We start from the raw sequence: 17998 nt of genomic DNA, 5'->3' as shown, positions 1-17998 counted from the left end.
TACTTACATTGATTACATTGAACAGATGCATTGCTTACTTAGATTACACAAAGTTTCAGTGGATACAAGGTTAAACAGGTACAGGTCATGAAAGGGGAGAAGGGACTACACGTAGCCCCATTGTATACAAGCTGGGGAAACATGGTTTAAAGATGGTACCTGGAAGTCACAAGCTGTTCTGAACTGACATTCCCATCAGCTCCTCCTATTGAATTCTCTGCATTGAGTTAATGGAAGTGGTATTTCAAAACATTTGGTTATTGCAAACAAAAAGGGCATTTCCTATCCGCGTGGATAGACAGGACAATTGGCATCAGTGCACAAAAACACATGCCATTAGTAGTGCACAGTATGCAGACATATGCAAGCCGAAGTAGAGAATGTGTGCATGCAGCTAGACTGCACTGTGCCCATCCGCCCCCCCATCCCAAAACTCTATAGAGTAACGAGAACGGCAACACATCTGCACAGTGCTGTTTCTCCCTCCGGCCATGAGGAAAATTCCCAATCACCTTGCTTTTAGAAGAGCACTTAAGACCACCCTTTCTAGCTCTCTTCTTTGTGACCTGTTCCCAGCTGTCTAGTTCTCCCTCTTCAGCGCCATGATGCCTTTGGGCGACCGGGTGCTATACAAGTGAAGATAAAATAACATAACATAACTAAATGTGCGCAGAGCAAACCGTGTTTTTAAAAGCTGCAGAATAAGGGTATTGCTTACAAAAATTAGTTCTGCAGGGGCTAACCTGGACCATGTGCCTCCAAAGTCCACACGACTAATCCAACTTCCATTAAAAGATGGAATAGTAGGAGGGCTGGGGACCCACCTTTGCTGGACATTGTAATTGCTGCAGCATAAACAGATCGGCAGAGGGTGTGAGCAAGGGGAAAACCTGCATTAGTGTTTTACCTTGCCATCCCATAATGCATTTGTAACAAAACAGTATTTTGTCCTTAAAAACCTTTGAACAGCTGTGCATGGCCCAGGCCTTGAACAGGCCTGAGAAATAAGAAATTAGAAAATAGTCAACTTAACAGTGTGTACTGTAAACGGAGTACTAATTAGTAGGGTTAGTCATACCTGATATCAGAGAGGCAAGAGAAGCAAAACAGTTCAAATGCCACAATATTAGGGAGTTTGATAGTATAGTGACTCTAGTAGTGAACAAGAGAAATATGGTTTGAATGGGCACACTAAGGTCAAATGTAGGTGGTTAGAACAAGGGTGTAACTGTATATAGTGCGCTCAACTTTCTTAAATCATGTCCGAATGCAACACAAACTATACTTGAGGTTCCCCTTGGTACCTCAAAAGGTAATGTATAGTGTAGTTGTGTTGTATAGTTTAGTTGCGTAAAACAGATTAGTAAATCAAAGTATCCAATACTCTCTGAGTAGGATTCCAATCTCATAACAAATTCAAAATTCATAGATGAAAAATGTCCAATATGTGAAGAGTGATTTTAATTCATTCTTAATTAAATTAAATTAAATTAAAATCACTCTTCACATATTGGACATTTTTCATCTATGAATTTAGAATTTGTTATGAGATTGGAATCCTACTCAGAGAGTATTGGATGCTATGATTCACTAATCTGTTTTGCGCAACTAAACTATACAACACAACTACTCTAAGGTCAATGTAGAGTGACCTCCAGCTGGCCTGAGGGGGGAACCACATGATCGATGCTATCAAGTTGGATGATGGATCTACTGCACAACTTGAAGTTGTGTCCTCATAACCTGCTATGTCCAGGCCGCCATTACTGTAGCTCAACAGTGCCACGCCTGACATTCTGAGGCAGAGGCAGTGCGTCTAATTCACAAAGATTTGCACTGAGTGCACAGTGCAAGTTGGATACCCGGTGCCCCTAGTGACTCGCCCCAATAACAGAATGAACGACATTACAATAAGATGAGCAATGCGCAGAGCCATGAATTTAATTGGGCTACTAAAGAGTCAGTCACACGCCAGGGGCGCCTGTGGAACTGTTTCTGGATAAGAACTAAAAACAGCTCCTTCTGGAAGTGAACACAGGCTTGCTTGGGTCCAGAATGCATGTTTATATTCCATTTGTCAATGGGTAAACAAAAGCAACAAAATACAAAAGAAAACAGTGCCAGTTCAAAAAAGGCATTGGTGGAGATGACATGTGAACCCAGTTCTCACAACTGCTCATCATCTTGAAGAGAGGGTCCCTGGAAGGGCCCTCATGTCCCCTATGTGCATGACAGCCTGAAGACTGAGAAACAAGAGATGGCAGTCGATGTTTGGCCAGCCCACAGAAGGGCCAGTCCATCCTACGTATGTGAGCAGATATTCTCTTAGACAACCGTTCAAACCCTATCCGGCTGCTGTCTACGCGGATACAGGTGCCACATCACTGGACCAGGTCGACTAATGATAAATATCCAGCCGTGCTGACGTCATTAGTGACACCATGATAGAGTAACGTTAGTCACAAAGCAAACTCGCATCCCTGCACGAAGTTACACAGACACACACATGCACACACAAAGAACATGCATACACGGTTCTGTAGAAAGAGGACAGATACATGTACCTACTGTCAGAAGCCTTTTTCCATTCACTAACCAAACGCAGAAACACAGGAAAGCAAGAGTCACGTGGAGCAAGCTTGCAACCGCTTATTGCAACTAACCATAAGGAACTTTGGGGAAGTATAAGGAAACTGGAAGAGACAAAATGCTTAACCCCCAAAGAGAATACTACAATATATATAGAGAGAAACCATAGAATGACTGTAGTGAAATTGCATAAAGCTACAGGCCTCAGAATAAGGGGCAAAGAGAGACAGATTCTGCAGCATGCAGCGCAGGGCCAGTGCTCACAGCCAAGGATAGAGGCGAGTGGAACATTCCCGACTCTACACGGAGCCACCTGCAAAATAACTGAATAAATCCTCACTAAATTGCAGACCAAAAAGCTTGGTTTTGCGATCCTCACTCACATGACTCGGCTGAGCTGAACAATGGCCATTTACTCATGGTGGGGAGAGAGGAGCTGTTCCCAGCGAAGTAGACAAGAACTGATACATGTGTTGCCCAGCCAATATTGCAATCCGCAGGCACTCTCTCAGGCTAGGTGGCTATAGCAGTGACAACAATTGGGACACACAGGGCCTCATTACGACCCCGGAGCTAGGGGGTTAATGGCGCCGGTAGAGCTTCCCGCACCGTTAACCCCCTACCGCCTCACTACCAGGTCTGCTCGCAGGTTCCGCCAAGTGCGCCTGGTAAAACCAGGCGTCCTTAGCTGGTCTCCCGAGCAGACCTGGATGCTAACAATGGGCCCGTCATTAACGGGCCCGTTGTTAGCATCCTCCCCATTCCCATTGAGCCCTATGGGGGCTCAAATGGGAATTGGGATGTATCGGGTCCGGGTTCCCTGAATGGGGAAATATCGGGCCCTCCATTGTCGGAATGACCTGGTATTTCCCCATTCAGGGAACCCAGACCCGAGTTTGGGGGTAGCCATGCCCCTTAGGGCATGGCTACCCCCAAACTCGTAATGAGGCCCACAGTCTTTCTTATTACCTTGAGAAGATACACTGAGCGCTGTGAACAGAGCAGGGTCCCAGACCTGGGGAGGATCCGCTCCAGCCAATCAGGAAGACCAAATCCTGGGGTAGTGTATAATGGGCAAGGGCCAATGGTAGTCTTGCAACCCTGCAACAATGTAATAGATCATTTTTGGGGAAGTCTCAGGTGAGACCATCTGACATGGAAGGACCAGTTAGGCCACTCATATAGGCGGCTTCCATAGGTAATACCACCAAAGCCACCCTATAGAATGGGCTCTTAGGTTTTTGGGGAAAGGGTAGATTTTGTGATGCCATTGTGTAATAGGAACCCATGACACAGGCTCAGGAGCAGTGATTGCTAGAGAATTTGTTTTCCCTGTATGATTCCTGTCTGTTTTGGAAAGTAAAGGGCCGTTCTAACTTGCCCTTGACTGAGTCCTCCGGCATCCCGGCATCCCAGTGTTTCACCATTCCCTTGGCTTGGCCAAAATCCTTTGCATGGGAAGTGCGGTGTGCGTCGTATTTTACACTGCAGAGAGAATGGCGGGGTGTTAGTTTCTCTTTAGACCTATCAGTAATGAACAAGAAAATATTTACCCAGAGGTGATTCGCCAAGACAACAGGTCTTGCATTGAGTCGGAGGATACATTTTGTGTTGGCTGATATATTAAGTGTTGATGGCAACTTCAGTACATGTTATATGAAAGGTGTGGAGATTATTGAGATGCATGAAATTGTGTGGAGAAAGAATGGGCATGTGGTGTAAACATATTTTCGAGTGAAAGGAAAAACATTTTCAAAACTTGTTTTCAATTTTAATTATTTCCCAATCCAACATCGGGCAGTACTAGACCAGCAATATTGGGCATCTGAGTGGCATTTTTGTGAATTGATTGTCACTTCCGCAGATTGTCTGACAGTGGCAAATGATGCCTAATATCTTTGTGAATGCCATTTGTGGTTGGAATTTCCAACCAGTCATTTTCTTACGTTACAGTCATTTGCATACGTTCCAGTCATTTGCATACGTTACAGTAATTTTCATACGTTACAGTCATTTGCATACGTTCCAGTCATTTGCATACGTTACGGCAGATGAAGGATTTCTTGGGAATTTCCCCATGTGAAAATGTTTACTGCTCAATGTCACTTTCTTAACCTTCAATTAAAATAGAAGAGGCTTACTGGGGGAAGTGTAGACTGAGTGACCAAAGACAGCCCATGATAATGGTTCTGTCTACCCACAAAGTAGCAATTTCCAAAGCAAATATGATATGATAAGTCATTTATATGAGGACTCACATAACAAAAGCATACGATTTGCTCCTGTTGCTTTCTGGTAATGTTACAAGGGAAAATGTTAGAAAAAAGGTAATTAGGTTTTCATAAAACATGCGAGCTTTACCCTTTGAAAAAATGGCTTTCTTATTTAAGGACATTTTGTATATTGTTCTTTTGTCAACGGGAGGTTTAGCTGCTGCAGATTTCATCGAAGTAGAATTCTTCGATTTCTTTTCATCAGATTTTGTCCCAAATATATGTGGGAGTGGTTTTAGGGAAATAATTAATGCAGGGGCTGTAAGGGGAGGAACTAGGGGTGGGGGCTGCTCTCCCCAGCATATATTTGCAGCAAAATCAACCAGTAAAAATAATTTTTCAAAAGTTCGCTGAAATCTATTTCGATAAAATCTTTTCGGCCAAATTGTATACAACTGCTCATTTTGCAGCTGACCATTGGCAGATTCCCTGCTCAGGCCATGTGAAAGAGCCTTGTGCCAACATGCTCCGCTTGTGAGTCTGTGGGACCTAGCTCCCGTCCCTGTGTTTGGGTGGGGGGGACTGCGAGGTAACAGGGTTTTCCGCATGCACTCCCTGGCTCACCTATTGGTAATGGGGATGCAACACACGTATGACATTTAGTGAGAAGTTGTCCACACCAGTTGTCTTTATTTGCTATGAAGAGTCTTTCAGTATTCGTATGGGTGCTACTTGACTTGTTAAGGTTGAGCAGGCCTGTATTACCCTGCTTCTTGTGGTGGCAACAGAGAAGCATTGCAGGCATGCAGGGCAATAACTGGTCTGTGGGATAAGGTAGACAACTTGAGACCAGACCAACTCTTGTTCTTAAGCGTATGGTGCATCTGTGCTGTAAGCAAATTGTGCAGGTCCAGTAGCGTGCGGGCGAGCCCTGGGAGTCCGAGTTGAAGTCTACAGTGGACTCCACAGAGACGCTTACGGTCTCTGCCATTTTTTGGTTTATGTAGCACAGGCTTAGGCGCATCCGTTAGCAGCACGTTCCCTGCTCCTATCTCTTTGAAACAGATCATTGAAAGGATGGGCTGCAAGTCTTCTCAGAGAGCAGAAGCTCACAGAAGTGAGCACTGAGTCATCAATTCCCTGAGACCTCTTGCAGAAGTGTGCGATCCGTAGATACAGGGAGAGCTTTGCCATTAGATGGGTCTAGGCAACTTGCCGCAGCAAGGCTTCCTCAGGCTCTTCGGCGAGGTGCTCGGCTCATGTTCGATTCTTCTCTTCTCATTCTTCTCATGTAGCTTGTTGCAAGGTTAGCAAATGCCATGGAACACACTCCCTGGTATACAATATGTGGGAATTTGGGAATAACCTGTATGACAATCGAGAGGGTGTGTGCAGGGCTCCAGAGAAGATTTTTAAGTGCAATTAGTTTACTCCTTATTGGGGAAAAATATTATTTTTAGGGACTACACACGTAATTCCAAATGTTTTGTTTTAAACCTGATAAACATATCTTTCTGCAATCCATACTTCTTTGCACATAGTAATTCAGGCAAATTAAAAGATGGCCTTTTACCCCAAAGTTCTTCTTCAGCTCTGCCAGTAATAATAGTGGAGTCCCTCTTGTGGCACTGCTCTGCTGGTACCACTGATCCAAACATCTCTGTGGAGTCATCTGGGTGGAAGCAGGGCTGCAGCCTCCAATGTGTCCTTTGTCCAATTTCTTTCTGTAGGCAGTACATGCTTGTTTTAGGGATTAGTACAAAGCTTATCTGTTGGGTTGAGTCATTCCGACAATGGACTTTCCTCCAAACACTTGTGGTTGCCACATTCGGACACCCCGGACATCATTCCTTTATTCAGCCAGATCTGGTCTTGGCTTCTCCTGCCCGCAACTTCCAAAGCAGCAGCGGCCATAACCACATAAGGCTTAATGCAAGACCTCGAGGGCTGGATCCATGCCAGGTTTTTCAGGATACCCCTCATTAATATTCATGAGATACATTTGCATACAATGAGTCTAAATATATGCACATTTTTCCTCATGAATATTAATGAGGGATACCCTCAAAACCCGTCAGGATTCTGCCCCTCGAGGCCCGGAATCGGACAAGCTCTTTTCTTTTGCACGAAGAGAGCAAGGTTTAGCTGTGCACTTCACACTGGACTTTTAGCACAGAAGCATCCATAGGGCACCGTACAGATTCAGCAGGCTATACCCCACCTTTCGAGCATTGAGATAAACTGCCAACAGCCTGGTAAACACACAGCAACCTGTGCAAGGGTATAGAGTACATCCGGGAAATTCTATTCCTGAGTGGCCAATTAGCTCTCTGGGTCATATTAGAGAATCATGTCAGTGATGAGGCTTCATATTGGGACAGCTCAGGTTGAAAAGTTCATAAAATCAGTGTGAAAAACAGAAAACAGACAGGGCCACTTGCCAGAGGAGGAGGGCTTCTGCCTCACAAAGTCATATACATTTTCATGGGCAATCAACACTGTGCGCAATTCACTAACCGACTGTAAAGACACATGAGAAGTAACAAAAGACACCCAAGAGTATGTGCAAGTTACATCTGGCATCATTTACCCAAACAACCTTAAATCATTGTGAATCAGCCTCACAATGATTGCCCTTCTCATGTGAAGGTTGGCAAACGGTGGAGATGGGCAGGAGGAGACAGGGATGGCATCAGGGCCTTTCTTAAACCTTGCAGTTGAAATGGACCACACGCCTCTGTGGCCCCCCTGCAGCTGCCCCCATGTTGGCAGTTGGTAGTGCTGTAAAAATGCAACATAGTCATTTAATTCAAGGCTTTCAATGTGCGCTTTACAGTGCACATGTCACAGGCTGCATTTGCTGGAGCACTTCAGGCCGTTACCTCCCTTAGGCTTCTGCTGTATCCACACTCTCACTAAACAAAAGACTGATTAGTAGCTTTTCAGTGGACATTTGGTGTTTCAGCTCCCTGATGGCTGCCCGTCCCATGATAATCTGTGCCTATTAACCCCCCAGCTGTATTTCTTTGTCTCCATTGTAATGTATGCACCGCACGGGCGCCTGGGGCAGTTTTCCCTACTCTAGGAAAAGGGTACCCCAAACATATTGAAATGGGAGTCCACTATCCACGACACATCATAAACTAGCCATAGGGCGAGCATATTTTACTCAAGCGTAATGGCGGGAGCCCTGTAGACAACTGGACACAATCATACATGAATGCATCTGTCACTAAAAATAAGCCTTGTGGAAGCCCTTTGCCAGCCACTCTAGATGGAATCTCTCCTCTTATATTGCCCCCGACTCAATGATCTATCACTAGGCTATACATTTCAAACATTTAGTGGCCAATGCATTGCTTCCCTTGTTTTATCACGTGTCAGCTACAATTTGATAGAGTACAGCACCGGCCTCAGAGCGCCTGCCTCCCCTCCCCCCGCTCCATTAATCTTCCGTCTCCCGTGCTCCGTTGGCCGCTTCGGGATCGATAAATAAAAGGAAGGCGGAAGTACTGCCTGACGGGGTTGTGACCCCCGCCGCGCGCCATCTTAGACTCACCACATCTATCAGCTGTGCGATGGACAGACCGAACTTGACGATGACGACGTCCGAAATGTTCGGCACCGGTCGGGCCCACCTGTTGTAGCCGGAGAAAAGGCGCTTGAAGAGGCGTTCCTCCGCGTGGGAGCGGGTCTGGTCAATGCACGACACTGAAGAGAGAGAAAACACGGAGTGAGGAATCAGAGAAGCCCAGTTCGTGGATAGAACAAAGAAAATCAAGTGAAATAGCAGTACCTAACAGCTAACACTGACGGTTCAAAACTTATCTCCTGATTTCACTGAACAAATTTAAGATAATGTGAATGCAAACATCAGCCATGAAGGCCCTCTTGCCACACCTCGTTTACCACCATGAAGCCCCTCTTGCCACACCTCGTTTACCACCATGAAGGCCCTCTTGCCACACCTCGTTTACCACCATGAAGGCCCTCTTGCCACACCTCGTTTACCACCATGAAGGCCCTCTTGCCACACCTCTTCTTACCACCTAATGAATGGTAATGTCATGTCTGGTCGGTTGGGTTTGTTACATTGTAATGTCTGCTTGTTTATAAAGTTGTCAATTTACGTTTGAAACACTCCTTGATGTACACATTCATAGAATAATTTGGTTGTACTGTTAACAACATCCAATTCTGGGGCCAATATTAGGGTGACCAGACGTCCTGGTTTTGCCGGGCCTGTCCCGGAATTGGGTGCTCTGTCCCCTTTTCTCAAGATCATTTTTTCCATTGGAAAATGCAGTGGTCCCGGTTTTTGGAAATAGGTCTTCATAGCTGGCAAGCAGGAATGCACAATCTCGCACAGAAGAAATGCTGCATTTTACAAATTAAGATGGTGGTAGTTCGTGCTAAAATAATTATGTGTTTATCGCACCAGCAACACTTAAACCACCTTCTCTTTCAACCGCTGCTGACGTGCCTTGACAGCCACTTTCAAGAGTTAGTCCTAAATTTATGTTAGTTGTCCTGTCCCGGTTTTTCACTTGTTAAATCTAGTCACCCTGGTCAATATCCAGAACGTTCATCAAGACCTAAGTCTGGCACGTGCAGAACATCATGGGCCTGACTAGCAAAGCCTTTTAAATTGGGATTGTGCCCTTTCAAAATGCCCAGTGTTTCTTCTTCGAGTTCTCACAAAGAATGTAAAAAAAAAAAAACATTGGCAAATGCGTCTGTCTTTTTTCATAGGTATGTGTTTGTTTATGGATGAAACAATGCCTAAGTGTGATTGTGCAATGGATTAGGAATGCCATTGTGTGGTCGGGTGTGATTGTGCTGTTGTGTGGGTGTATTTGTGTGATCGGAAGGATGTGTCTGGTTGTGTGGACTAATGAATGGATGAAACTGTGTGGCTTCGGTGTGATTGGATAGGTGTAGGAGTGGCATCGGATGAATGAATGTCTGCGCTTAGGTTGATGGACGGATGTATGAGTGAAAGCGGCTGAATGGGGTGGTCCTGTGGATGGGCGGAAGTGGTTTTGTGAATTGTTTTATGGGTGAAACCGTAAAGATGGGCGCCACTGAACCACACTAATGAATTTTGTCTCTCGGCCAGAGAAACCTGTAGGCTTATAGAAGGACTTATATATCCTTGAATGAAAGGCCTTGATTGAAGTAGGTTTCAGTAATTCACTTCTGCCCCTCTGACCGCACCTCTCTGTCCTTCCTTAAGTCACCAGCTCTTATAATATTGATTGATATTTAATTCTTCCTATAGCGCCATGATACCTGTGGGTGACCGGCAAGCTTAACGAGAAACGACATACCATAACATACAAATAGCAGCTTCAAGGCAAGGTAAGAGGCAGCCTCAGTCCCAAACTGATAGCAGAGATGAAAACGATAAGAATCTGTCTCTCCTCTAACTCCCTCTGAAACCCTTTCTTGCATATTCCCTCACCTTCTCCCATGCATTTTCCCTTATTTCTCTACTTCACTCCCTTTACTATTTATTTATTTATTTATTTAGTCATTTATATAGCGCACAAAACCCAAAGGCATCTAGGCGCTTGTAGCTTAAGCGATTGGTTACATTGGGCCTCATTACGACCCTGGCGGTAAGGGGTTTACGCCAGCGTTAGCTGCGCCGACCCCTTACCGCCAATTACGAGGTCCCCTAGCGCCATGGTGCTTTTAACACCTGCTTTTAGCAGGTGTTAAAATCCATGGCGCTAAGGGACCATGGAGTTAATTACGCCACCGTAATTTACGGTGGCGTAATTAACGCCTTCCCCACTCCCATTATGCCCTATGGGGCAAAAATGGGAATGGGGAAGGGTAAATGGGGATTGGGGACTTACCGCCCCGCCAAGGTCGGAATGGGGCGGTAAGTCCGCCAACCACCATGGCGTAAACGTAGTTTACGCCATGGTGGTAAAGTCACGGCCCAGGCGGTAACTTACCGCCTGGGTCGTAATGAGGCCCATTATGAGGTTGTTGCATCGGGTTACAGTATTAAGCAGTTACATCATGTTACAGTAATAAGTAGTTATAGGCACTCGAGCGCAGTGGTAGCAGATTACAGGTTATGTCATTTGGCCTCTTTATGAGTTTGCCGGTCCGGGAACTACGGTACCTGTAAGCTTGCCGGTACCGTAGTCCCCGGATGGGCAAACTACAAGTTGTGCTCGCAGGTGCCTTTCTACCCGCCAGGTCGGACCTGGGATGCAGAAAGGCACCCGCGAGCACAGCATGTCGGATGCACTGGCAGCGTTATAAACAGTGCCTGTGCATCGGACCTCCCCATTCCCATTCGGCCCTATACAGAATGCCCATTTGCAGGTGCCGGAAATTATATTGCAAGTTTGGCGGCAGTCTGACGGTTTTACAGCCAAGGCTACTGCCAAACTTGTAATGAGGCCCATCTTCCATTATTTCCAAACAATCTGGCAACATAGTTCGTTACACAAGTTGCGTGTGTTGTATCAGTGAGAGCCAAAAGCTTTGGTTAGTAATGGCCTTGGGTGAAGAGCCAAGTTTTAAGGCCTACCCGGAAGGGCCAAAATGAGGGGTCAGCCCTTAGTGCTAGTGGCAGTGCTTTCCATAATTTAACGGCAAACACTGGGAAGCTGGCGCCACCCGCTTTCTGTCACCTGAATCTGGGAGTAGCGACTAGACTGCCATAAGTGTATCTGGTGGTTCTATTGGACTGGGTTTGTGATATTTGGTTGCCAAGGTATTCTGGGGCGGCTTTTATAGAGGCATTTGTGTGTCAGAGATAGGATTGTGAACTTAATTCGATCTCAAACCGGGAGCCAGTGGATGTGGCGTCTAGTTGACGAGATATGTTCATGTTTGGGTATGTTGAGTGCAGCTCTAATGGCATTGTTTTACACTACTTGTAATTTTCTGATGTTTTGGGCATTAGAGCTTGCAAACAGGGAGAGGGAGTTACAGTAGTCTATCCTGGATACGATAAGAGCTCTTGCCAACGTGATACAGTTGTATGGATATATGAAGGGTCTGTTAGCTATGATTAGGTTGGAAGTGTAGGCTGCCGAAGAGACAATAGCATTAACTTGCCTAGCTAGGGTGAGTGCGGAGTCAATATAGACGCCTAACGTTTTTATCTCTTTGGCCACATTAATGATGTTGTCGTCAATGCTGAAAGATTTATAGAGTTGAGGTAATTTGGTTAGTTGGGGTTGGCTGCCAATGACAAGTAATTCAGTTTTCTCCTCATTGAGACATAGCTCGTTTTGTGCCATCCATGCTTGGATGGTGAGGTACATTTTATTAAGTCTGATGGAGTCCGTAATATAGGACCCCGTGATAGGTAGGAGTATTTGGGTGTCGTCTGCATAATTTGTATACATGACACCCAATTTGACTAGACTGTCAAAAAGAGGCTTAGTGAACACGTTGTATAATGTTGGTGATACACATGAGACTGGGGCTGGGTCTGCTGCTGAGGAGGTGGAGAAGACTCTCATTGTGTGGTTAGAGAGAAAAGATTCAATCCACTCTATGGCTTTAGGTAAGAATTGCGTAGCTAGTTCCAGATGTTGGCATAAGATTTTGTGGTTCACCAAATCAAAAGCTGCGCATAAGTCGAGAAGAAGGAGAATCTCTAGTCTGTCTCCCTACTGCCTCCTTCTGTTTTCCTCTCATGTTTAGTCTCTACCTTTTGTCAACTGTGCCATATCTCTATGCCACCTCATCCACTCCTCGGTTGCTTCTTGGCCCTCTCTCTTGCATGCCCTGTCCCTTCCAGTCTGTCCTGTCTCTTTCCCTCCCTCCTACTCTTTCTCATCTTCACGCCCTTATTTCTTCACTCCTGACTTTTCTTTTCGTCTCCCCTTGCTTCTTTTCTCTGTCTGCCAGCCCTTTGTCCCTTCTCTGTCTTGCTCAAATATTCTGGGTTCTGCTTCTCTAACTCCCCTCTCTCTCATGTTTTACCTCTTGCTGTCTCCCACTTACACTTCTCGCTTCTCACTTGTTCTCCTATGCTCTCTCCTCCCATTGTCCCTCCCCTCACTCCATTCCTTCTCTCCTCTCACACTTTTTCTATCTCTCTCCCATTCTCTCACTCTCCTTTCTCACACTTGTCCTGTGTATCTTGTCCCCTCCTACTCTGTGTCATGCCCCCATCCTCCTTCTATGTCCTCTATTTCCCACATTTTCTCTTTCTTGCTTCTCTTCAACCCTCTCTTTTCTCCATCATTCCCATACTGCCACATCTCTCTCCCATTTGTTTGGTTTGTCTTATTTCTCCAGTTGTCACCCTTCTCTTTCCTGTTTTGTCTCATCTATTCCCTTCTCATTCTATGCCGGGCCTTTCTTTCCCTTGCACCTGTTCTTGTTAAGTGTGTTCTTTTCTCGTTTATAGCACAAACCTAAGTCATGTGCAGCAAATGTGAAAAAACATGGATTTAGTCTTGAGGGAGGTATTGATGGAAGAGCCACGTCTTTAGAATTTTTAGAACTGACGCATGGTCTTTTAGGGAAATTCCCAGTGACTGGGAGTAGTTTAGATCATAAACGTAGGACTAACTCTTGAAAGTGGCTGTCAAGGCACTACACTTCTGTCTCTTCAATTCACATTAACTGTGATGTTGTCTACTCTTGCTCAGGGACCACAATGTCTGTCTACCACTCTACCCGGTTTTGACTACAGCTACCATGAAATACGCACAATCAAGGGCATGGCTGCCTCTAAACTCGGGTCTGGGTCTGTGGTCCCTGAATGGGGAAATACCAGGCCATTCCAACTTTGGAGGGCTCGGTATTTCCCCATTCAGGGACCACAGACCCAGACAATCCACATTCCAATTTGAGCCCCCATAGGGCTCAATGGGAATGGGGAGCATGCTAACAACGGGCCCGTTAATGACGGGCCCATTGTTAGCATGCTGGCCCCTCGCGGGACCCACAAAGGGCGTCTGGTCTGACCAGATGTCCACAGTGTGTCCCGCGAGGGAACCTCGTAATGAGACGGTACAGGGTTAACGGCACCGGCACCTTTACCGGCGCTGTTAACCCCTTACCGCCTCACTTGTAATGAGGACCTTAGTCTTTTTAACACTCATTATTGAATGGGGCGTTTGGACGGTTTCATAGGCAAATAAATGTGTTTCTGCAACTTTTCTTCTTTCTGTATCTACATGTTACATATGCATTAAAGAACAATTAGTTTTTTCTGCATTTCACAAATAGAAATATTTTTTTGATCGATAATTTTCAAATTCAGTTTCCATAGATGCCAACATCCCCCATTCCATTCATGAGATGGTAGTCTAATCTTGTATGTTTCTTACAATTCTGGGTCTGTAGTCCTGGATGTTCACGTTATAAATCCAAGAATTGCAAGTTCCAGAATGCAAAGAAAAAAACAGTATTGTATTAGCATCTTCGGAACTGAATTGGCATGTTACTATATGACATTCCCAGAAATGTTGTTGTGCGGTTGTGCCAATCTTGAAATCCTGCACTCCTGCTCCACTTCGCCCAAAACATATGCACTCCTGCTTCAGCCCACCAAAACAAACTTGCACTCCTGCTCCACCCAACCAAACACATACCTGTACTCCTGCTCCAACCCACCAAACAAATACCTGCACTACTACACAACCCCACCAAAAACAAGCCTGCACTCCTGCTCCACCCCACTAAGCACATACCTACTCTCCTGCTCCACCCCACCAAAACATACCTGCACTTCTGCTGCACCCCACCAAACAGATACCTGCACTCCTGCTCCGCCCCACCAAACACATACCTGCACTCCTGCTCCAACCCACCAAACACATAACTGCACTACTGCTCGATCCCTCCCAAAACAAACCTGCACTCCTGTTCCACCCTACCAAAAACATACCTACACTCCTGCTCATGCTCCAACCCACCAAGCACACACCCGCACTCCTGCTCTACCCACCAAAAACATACTTACACTCCTGCTCCAACCCACCAAACACATAGCTGCACTCCTGCTCCACCCTACCAAACACATACGTACACTCCTGATCCACCCAACCAACCACATACCTGGACTCCTGCACCACCCCACGAAACACATACCTGCAACCCCTGCTCCAACCCACCAAACACATACCTGCTCTCCTGCTCCACCCCACCAAAACCAAACCTGCACTCCTGCTCCACCCCACTAAACACATACCTGCAGTCCTGCTCCACCCCACCAAAATATACCTGCACTCCTGGTCCAACACACCAAACACATACCTACACTCCTGCTTCACCCCACCAAACACATACCAGCACTCCTGCTCGACCCCACCAAAAACATACCTGCACCCCTGCTCCACCCCAACAAACACATACCTGCAATCCTGTTCGACCTCACCAAAAACAAGCCTGCACTCCTGCTCCACCCCACTAAACACATACCTGAACTCCTACTCCAATCCACCAAACACATACCTGCACTCCTGCTCCACCCCACCAAAAACAAACCGGTACTCCTGTTCCACCCCATCAAAACATACCTACAATCCTGCTCCAACCCACCAAACACATAACTGCACTACAGCTCGATCCCTCCCAAAACAAACCTGCACTCCTGTTCCACCCCATCAAACACATACCTACACTTCTAATCCAAACCCACCAAACACATACCTGCATTACTGCTCGACCCCACCAAAAGCAATCCTGCACTCTTGCTCCCCCCCACCAAAAACAAACGCGCAATCCTGCTCGACCCCACCAAAAACAAACCTGCACTCCTGCTCATCCACACCAAAAACAAACCTGCAATCCTGCTCCATACCACCAAACACATACCTGCACTCCTGCTCTAACCCACCAAACACATGCCAACACTTCTGTTCTAACTCACCAAAACAAACCTCCACTCCTGGTCCACCCCAATAAGCACATACCTGCGCTCCGGCTCCAATCCACCAAACACATACCTGTGCTCTTGCTCGACCCAAGCAAAAACAAACCTGCACTCCTGCTCCACCCCACCAAACACATACCTGCTCTCATGCACCAATCCACCAAACACATACCTGCACTCCTGCTCCACCCCACCAAAACATACCTGCACGCCTGCTCCACCCCATCAAAAACAAACCAGCACACCTACTCCACCCTACCAAACACAAACCTGCACTCCTGCTCCAACCCACCAAATGCATATCTGCACATACATACACTCCTGATCCACCCCACCAAACACATACCTGCATTACTGTTCGACCCCGCCAAAAACAAACCTGCACTCCTGCTCCACCCCACCAAAAACAAACCTGCAATCTTGCTCCATCCCACCAAACACATACCCGAACTCCTGCTCCAATACACCAAACACAAACCTGCACTCCTGCTCCACCCCCCCAAACCATACATGCACTCCTGCTCCACCACACCAAAAACAAACCTGCAATCTTGCTCCATCCCACCAATCACATACCTGAACTCCTGTTCCAATCCACCAAACACAAACCTGCACTCCTGCTCCAAACCACCAAACCATACATGCACTCGTGCTCCACCACACCAAAAACAAACTTGCACTCCTGCTCCACCCCACCAAACACATACCTGTACTCCTGCTCCAACCGAACAAACACATACGTGCAATCTTGCTCCATCTCACCAAACATATCCCTGCACTCCTGCACTAACACACCAAACACATACCTGCACTTCTGTTCCACCTCACCAAAACATCCCTCCACTCCTGCTCCACCCCACCAAACACATACCTGCGCTCCTGCTTCAACACACCAAACACATACGTGTGCTCCTCGACCCAACCAAAAACAAACCTGTACTCCTGCTACACCCCACCAAACACATACCTGCTCTCCTGCACCAATCCACCAAATGCATACCTGCACTCCTGCTCCACCCCACCAAAAACAAACGTGCACTCCTGTTCCACCCCACCAAACACATACCTGTACTCCTGCTCCAACCCACCAAACACATACCTGCACTCCTGCTCCACCCCACCAAAACATACCTGCACTCCTGATCCAACCCACTAAACACATAGCTGAACTCCTGCTCCACCCCACCAAACACATACCTGCACTCCTGCTCCAACTCACCAAAACATACCTGCACTCCTGCTTGACCCAACCAAAAGCAAACCTGCACTCCTGCTCCACCCCACCAAACACATACCTGCACTCATGCTCCTCTCCACCAAATCATACCTGCAATCCTGCTCCACCGCACCAAACACATACCTGCACACCTGCTCCAAACCACCAAACACATATTGCACTCCTTCCCCACCTCACCAAATCATACCTGCACTCCTGCTCCACCCCACCAAATCATAACTGCACTCCCGTTCCACCCCATCAGAACATAACTGCACTCCTACTCCACCCCACCAAACACATACCTGCACTCATGCTCCACTCCACCAAATCATACCTGCAATCCTGCTCCACCGCACCGAACACATACCTGCACTCATGCTCCAAACCCCCAACCACATATTGCACTCCTGCTCCACCTCACCAAATCATACCTGCACTCCTGCTCCACCCCACCAAATGATACCTGCACTCCTGTTCCACCCCATCAGAACATACCTTCACTCCTACTCCACCCCACCAAACACATACCTGCACTCATGCTCCACTCCACCAAATCATACCTGCAATCCTGATCCACCGCACCAAGCACATACCTGCACACCTGCTCCAAACCACCAAACACATATTGCACTCCTGCTCCACCTACCCAAATCATACCCTACTCCTGCTCCACCCCACCAAATCATACCTGCACTCTCGTTCTACCCCATCAGAACATACCTACACTCCTACTCCACCCCACCAAATCATACCTGCACTCCCGTTCCACCCCATCAGAACATACCTGCACTCCTACTCGACCCCACCAAACACATACCTGCACTCATGCTCCACTCCACCAAATCATACCTGCAATCCTGCTCCACCGCACCGAACACATACCTGCACTCATGCTCCAAACCCCCAACCACATATTGCACTCCTGCTCCACCTCACCAAATCATACCTGCACTCCTGCTCCACCCCACCAAATGATACCTGCACTCCTGTTCCACCCCATCAGAACATACCTTCACTCCTACTCCACCCCACCAAACACATACCTGCACTCATGCTCCACTCCACCAAATCATACCTGCAATCCTGCTCCACCGCACCGAACACATACCT

The 17998-nt window shown here is 46.8% G+C and overlaps 1 protein-coding gene across 1 annotated transcript in view; it reads right to left on the bottom strand.

The window, feature by feature from the left end:
- The window catches only part of CHRNA2 (cholinergic receptor nicotinic alpha 2 subunit), a 315904-nt gene that overhangs the window by 158602 nt on the left and 139304 nt on the right, over positions 1-17998 (bottom strand). Inside the window, exon 2 of the mRNA XM_069605647.1 lies at positions 8362-8513. Within this exon, the coding sequence (XP_069461748.1) occupies positions 8362-8513 (152 nt within the window). The remainder of the gene's footprint in view (positions 1-8361; positions 8514-17998) is intronic.

Source organism: Ambystoma mexicanum, chromosome 4p (genome assembly GCF_040938575.1).
Source record: "Ambystoma mexicanum isolate Mex_15411 chromosome 4p, UKY_AmexF1_1, whole genome shotgun sequence".
NCBI classification, from domain to species: domain Eukaryota; kingdom Metazoa; phylum Chordata; class Amphibia; order Caudata; family Ambystomatidae; genus Ambystoma; species Ambystoma mexicanum.
Note: the sequence above shows the minus strand (reverse complement) of the source record. Positions and strands in the feature narration are given on the sequence as shown.